General features: G+C 38.8%; 1 protein-coding gene across 1 annotated transcript in view; it reads left to right on the forward strand.

Annotated features, from left to right (window-relative positions):
- The first annotated feature begins 1123 nt into the window (after nt 1-1123).
- Nucleotides 1124-6633, forward strand: part of TPH2 (tryptophan hydroxylase 2) — a 110951-nt gene continuing 105441 nt past the window's right edge. The window contains exons 1-2 of the mRNA XM_006146197.3: nt 1124-1375; nt 4076-4228. Coding sequence (XP_006146259.1) covers nt 1271-1375; nt 4076-4228 — 258 coding nt within the window. The 5' untranslated portion in view covers nt 1124-1270. The remainder of the gene's footprint in view (nt 1376-4075; nt 4229-6633) is intronic.

Raw genomic sequence — 6633 nt, forward strand, 5'->3', positions numbered from 1 at the left:
TTCTTTCTCTTTTTTTCGTTTTGGAGAGGTTTTCGCTGTAGGGCGAGTGCACTTGCCAGACAGACAGAGAGAGACAAAGAGACAGAAAGCGAGAAATCACCCCCCAGGGGGGATGGTCACGCCGCAATCCCTTCTCCTCCATTCTCCTCTCGGGATCTTGGGCACGCACGCACACGTGCCCGGCGTGAGTTTTAAGCCACCGGGTCCGGGACACGAACCGCGGTCGACTACGTGGGAGCCCAGCGACATAGCCATTACGCTAACTGCTGGTTCCCATCTTGTTCAGTTTTTCAGTTAAACAACCATGTCTGGTTTAGTATTTTCCATTCTTTAGAAGATTGGTAATATTTTTCTGTGGCATGGTGAATTTTATGATTTTGCTCAAGTTTTATGTAAGAATACCAATTGATCTAATACATGTTAAATATGCTGGATTTGAGCTAGTTACAAGTGGAGAGAAAAAATTCAGTGGCCATCAAGAGCATCAAAGAAATAGGTCTGATGTATGGGCGTTTAGTTTCCTTTTATTTCCCACTTGGTGAGGAAGAGTCTAGGGTTCATTATCTGAGTGTATCTACATGTGGCTAAATCAAAGCCTCACATTTCCTTTGCCAAACAATTGCCCGACTTCATTCTGTAGAGAGGTGTCACAGGATTAGGAATTAGTACCTTTTATGAAAACCGTCACATGTATGTTCTCACACACATTTCATGTACACAGTCATAAAGCGATAGTTCAGAAAAAGTTTATTAACATAACATGGCTGTTGCTGTGCTGGTCATTTTTAAATTATTCCCCTCTTTTGGAAAGATCTAAACCTTTGAATTCACAGTTACTGAGAATCCGTGCTTAACTTGCCAGTAGCAGGCTTGAGAGATGAGAGCTAACGTCAGGGGACAGATGTTTCCTTGTACAAATAACACCCCCTTATGTATTATTCTTCACTACCTCCACCCAAACAGCTACTCGACCTATGAAACACTTTGCACCATGAGCACAGATAACCCCAGGCTTCAAGTCTGTAATCTGAGCGTGGCTATCAGCAACCAGAAATGAGTTTCTTTTTAATCAGCTTTCCATCTTTCCCAGTCATTCATATAAAGGAGCTCAGGGAGGGGAGGATTCACATTGCTCTTCAGCACCACGGTTCTGGACAGCGCTCCGAGCAGGCTGCTGATCCCACGCCCCTTCCTCTCTCGATCTCCGCCAGAGCATCCACTGCTTCTCTAGTACCCCCTGCTGCAGAGAAAGAAAATTACATCGGGATCCATGCAGCCTGCAATGATGATGTTTTCCAGTAAATACTGGGCAAGGAGAGGGTTTTCTCTGGATTCAGCGGTGCCTGACGAACATCAGCTTCTTGGCAACTTAACAGTGAGTACGAAGTATCTGACGCTCTCTAGAGGAGTGTTTCATAGGGTAGTGATCGTCTTCTTCCCATCTTCTGGAGACCTGGAGTACGCACACACACACCTCAACTCTTCCCTCATTTATCATCTGTCTGTATCAGTTTCCCTACTGTCTGCATCCAGGCTTCCTCCTCTTCTCTCAAAGAACAGCTTGTGTACTGGTCACTGCATGCTAAATTCTTTTTCCTCAAGCTTCAAAAGGAGAAAGTTTAAAAACTTCCTGAACTAAAGAACAAGAAGTTGTATGAGTGTCCCAAATCCACAATGAGAGTGTAAAATTTTGAATGACCATTATGAAAAAGACTAAGGAAAAGAAATGAAGTAGATTTTTATTATTCCCACAAGATTAGTGTGTCTCCTACACCTGCTTTGGGCTACCAGGCCTGTCCTTTAAATATAGGACTAATATTTCCTATTCTTGGCTATAGATATGGGTTATTGAAATAAAACAAAGACTGATCTCTTTTTAAAAGTTTTCCTGTATATCTCATTATTCCATTTTATCATTTTAATTGAGTCATGAGCACAATATGCCACTTGTTTCAGTATTTAAGGGAGTTTTTATAGTTAAAACATTAGCAAATATTTGGATGATTTTAGGACCTGAGGTAATAGTTATGGAACTTAATAAAGGTGCTAGTTTTTCATTTATTCAGGTCCTAGACATTAAAAATATTAAAAAATTATTTTAGTACTGCACTATATGAGTTTATCCACCAATTCCAACTCAGTATGTATCATAAAAAATTCTACCTTAATATTGTGGCTCCAAGTATGTGCTGGAGCTTGGACTGTGCTGTTAAAAATGATGGGAAGTAATCATGGCAACTTCTGTAAAACTATTGAAATTGACTTGCAAAGAGGAGGCCAGAAAAGTAAATAGGTTTTCTAAAATTTCCATATCATGAATATTTGCATGAGGTATTACATTAAGGAGTTTTGAAGTCATAATGAGCTGTGAGAAGGAAAACAAAGGAAATTGAGAGGTATAGTTAATGTATGACCCTTTCGTACAAAAACTGCAGCCTACATATATGAGATCTGTGTTATGTGCCAAAGAGGCAGATGTTGGGAGTACTAAGATATTTGAGCTTTTAATGACTAAACACACTGTCAAATGTCAATGTCTACATAAACTTCTGCTCTTCCTCAAGTCATAAATAATAAAAAATCAGTTTCTATAAATAATAAAATATCAGTTTCTAGTCTATATAAATCTTGTGAGTGGGACAATACTCACTAGAAAATAAAGCCAGCAGAGGAATGAGGGAGATAATAGCCACTGCCTATTGGGTTCCATATGACACTTACCTTTCTCAGTCTCGTCCTAGATTGCTGTGATTGCGTTACAGCAACACTTGTCAGGGAGAGTGTTCTCTGTTTAACTTTGCATTTGCACCAAACAGACTGTCAGAGTTTCACATTGTCCATCACATAAGTTTCCAGTTTTTTTATTCTGTATTTCTGACACTGTGACCTCAGTTGCTCGAATCAGTCATTTTTACTTTTAGCCAATAGGGCTAATAGTCATTATTTAATCATGTTTTATAGGATCTCGAGTGACAAAGTGTTAATCTTTCCCAGTTCCTCAGATTGTACTGTCTGATTCTAATAATTAGCTAGCTGATTTTCTTTTTCCTTTCTTTTATTTGTGGCTGAATTGTGACAGCTGCTCTTTAGATAAAATCTTCTGATGCAGATGGCCTTAGTTGAATACACTCCTCTGTGCTGACCTCTTGCAGGTAGATTCATATTGACAATTGACAATGTGGGTCTAATGGCAGAAAGTAAGATGATCAGTTTCAGTACATATCCTGCCACCTTTCAGAATAAAATGGATTTTTAGGGGGAGATTTAATAGAAACTGAAATTACAGCTATCAAAAATATATGTTTTGTCAGGGCCGGCAGGTGGCATGGTGGATAGGGGCGCTGGACTCCCACATGACCAACCACAGTTCAAGTCTTGGACCTGGTGGCTTGCTTTCTCACTTCCTCTCTCTCTCTCTGATCAAACTGGAAAATAATAATGATAATAATAATAAATAAAGTTAAATAAAATAATTCTTAAAAATATATGTTTTGTCAAAATATATTGTTTTCATTATGCTTAGTAATTAATAACAGTTTTTTTATGCTTAGTAATCAATATAGTTTTTATATTAGAAATTAATATAATTGAATATAATAAGTAATTAATATAGTTTAATATAGTTAGTAATATAGTCTAATACAGTTAGTAATTAATATAGTTTCCATATTATTCAACAAGGCTAAAAGATCAAATTGTGTATTATAAATTAAACCTAGAAAGAAATGCAGGAATTATTCATGTATGATACTTTATGATGGTCAGATTTTGTTGTTATTAAATTGAAGCAAATCTGATACCCCTTTAATTTAACCACTAGATGATAACTTAGGGCACTGGAAAATAATGTTCTAGAGGAAATTAGACCAATATTTAAGATCAAAAGTTATGAGTGACATGGCAATTTCACCTTGAGTTTATATGGTTGATGGGGTTTTCAGCAAATGCGTGAAATATCTGGGAAAAAATAGAATTAGGGAGGAATTGGGAATCCTAACTAACATATATTTGTGTGTGTGTGTGTGTGTGTGTATGTGTGTGTGTGTGTGTGTGTGTGTGCTTTATCATCTTGAAGCTGAATAAAGGTAACTCTGGCAGAAACGATGACAAGAAAGGCAACAAGGGAAACAGCAAGAGTGAACCCGCTACTGACAGTGGCAAGACGGCAGTTGTGTTCTCCTTGAAAAATGAAGTTGGTGGACTGGTAAAAGCACTGAGGCTTTTTCAGGTGAACGTAAAATATCATTTCATAACTCTAAAAGTGACTGTGAAACCTGCCTTGAAAGATTATTGAATTAATTTCTGGATAATATGTTGAATGATTCAAAGGAACCTAATTTAATGCTGCTTTACATAGGGTATTTGTTTGCCCAACAATGAAGTAAATAGATCTGCATGAACTATGATTTATTAATTCAGAATTAACCGATTAGGAATGTTGCAGATTGTTGCAAAGTGAGAAAATCAGGAATTTGAAAATCGTGAACCTTACACATGAAAATGCAAACACAAAAAGAGCCAAACAAGGTATTTTTAAATAGTAAGAGCCATTAGTTTGATCTGATTTGTTAAAATTTGAATCATGTACAGGTCCTAAGAACACATTTTTTGCAAAGAGTGAGTTATATCAGTATAGATGTTTGGTAACCCCTAAACTTTATTGTTCATAAACTTCATGTGTGTTTTTGTAAAGATGAGCCACTCTCCATACATATAAATTGCAGGACTAGCTCTCTCTTTATTTTATAGAAATGCAGTAGTATTTTCCCAGGCCCAAATCTGGGATTTGAACCTTTAAGAATGAGCTGGGTTGGGATAAGGCTAGAACAGTTCAGAAAGGCTATTGTCTTCTTGCCAGTGCACACCTGATGGCTTTGCTACCCTTTGACAGACATCCTCCCTTACAAACGCATTTCATCTGGGGGTACTGGCTGCTGATTAGAGCTGTAAGGTAGGGAGTCAGTGAGTCTGGCTCTGTGTGGTGCCTTTGGCTGCTAGTGCAGTAGAAAGATGGTTAGATTGCAGTCAGAGGATTCGGACCTGTATTCTCCCGGCTTGGCTAATCACAAGCTGCTTCCACAGTTCAATTTCTTCATTTATAAAATAGCAATAATAATTTCTGCCTAACAGGGTTATTGGGATGAAATAATTTGAGCAAAAGTGCTTTTCTAAAAGTGTCCAGAGATGAGGCGTTATTATGATGCTTCTATGATGATTCTAGAGAGAGAATTAGCAGCCTGATTTGGCAAATAGTTCTTTGTGCTCTTTTGACCTTGAAGGAAGGATCAGATACCATAAACAGTGGTAATGGAAATGTAGGGTAATACTTTACATGTAATTATGTTATCCAGAGCGGTGTCCATACAGTGCCCAAAGGCAGACCAATTCAATTAGACAGCTGGGTGCACTGAAAAAAATCCCTGCGGAAAGAATTAGCAGACCCAAGTTTTCATTCTGCCCTAAGCTAGTCATGGGGCCCTAGCCAAACCATTCAATCCATCTGGGCCTCAGTTCCCTCAGCTAAAAATATCTACTCTGTTTCAGCCAAAGGATATTAAAGCCCAAAGTGGCACATTGTGTGAGGTCTCCTGGACCTTGAACTTAATATTAATCTTACTTTTATTAACAGCCACTTCAGAAAATATGGCATTATTGTAAAGATTCATAAAAACGGAATTGGAATATTTAGTTTCCTAGCCACAGGACTAGTTTCTTTATAAAGGAGAGAGGCTGTTTGATTTGGTTATGTTCTGGCACTGGAAACTGCTTGTCCTACTCCTATGCTGAGAGCATCTAGAATTGTTTCAGAAGCTGTGCTGATAAGCAGGTTGTATCATCAGAAGTGATAAGGTGGTATTCATTTATTTTAGGGTGGGCTGGGCTGGAAAGGAGAACCCAGTCTTCAGTTAAGTCAGAAGATAAAAACAGTATGTCACTGGGAAAATTTAAACCTGACTTTGGGACCAGCAGTTAGCGTAATGGCTATGTCGCTGGTCTCCCAAGTAGTTGACTGCGGTTTGAGTTTTGGACTCGGTGGCTTAAACTCACACTGGGCACGTGTACATGTGTGCCCAAGATCCTGAGAGGAGAATGGAGGAGAAGGGATTGCAGCGTGACCATCTTTCCTGGGGGATGATTTCTCGCTTTCTGTCTCTCTGTCTCTCGCTGTCTTTCTGGCGAGCGCATGCACTCTATAGCAAAAACCTCTCTAAAAAGAAAGATAAATAAAAAAGTTAGTGCCCTCCCTCGAGCACCTAATTGTAAGGAGATGGTTATCTTGGTGATCTATCACAGAGTGATAGTTCCAGCCACACATGTGGAGGAAGCTAACCTGGAGTTGGCCGAAAGAGAACAATTACTACATCATACCCTTTAGGGCTTGGTTTTTTTTTTTTTTTTTTTTTTTTTTTTTTAATCCTTCTTACTGTTCTCAAAGTAGGTTGTTTTCCTTTTGCCTTCAAAGATCCTCTCTTGGGACCAGCAGTTAGTGTAATGGCTATGTCGCTGGACTCCCATGTAGTTGACTGCGGTTTGAGTTTTGGACTCGGTGGCTTAAACTCACACTGGGCACGTGTACGTGTGTGCCCAAGATCCCGAGAGGAGAATGGAGGAGAAGGGATTGCGGCATGGCCA

The sequence above is a fragment of the Tupaia chinensis genome, unplaced genomic scaffold, assembly GCF_000334495.1.
Source record: "Tupaia chinensis unplaced genomic scaffold, TupChi_1.0 Scaffold000168_1, whole genome shotgun sequence".
In the NCBI taxonomy this organism is placed as follows: Eukaryota; Metazoa; Chordata; class Mammalia; order Scandentia; family Tupaiidae; genus Tupaia; species Tupaia belangeri.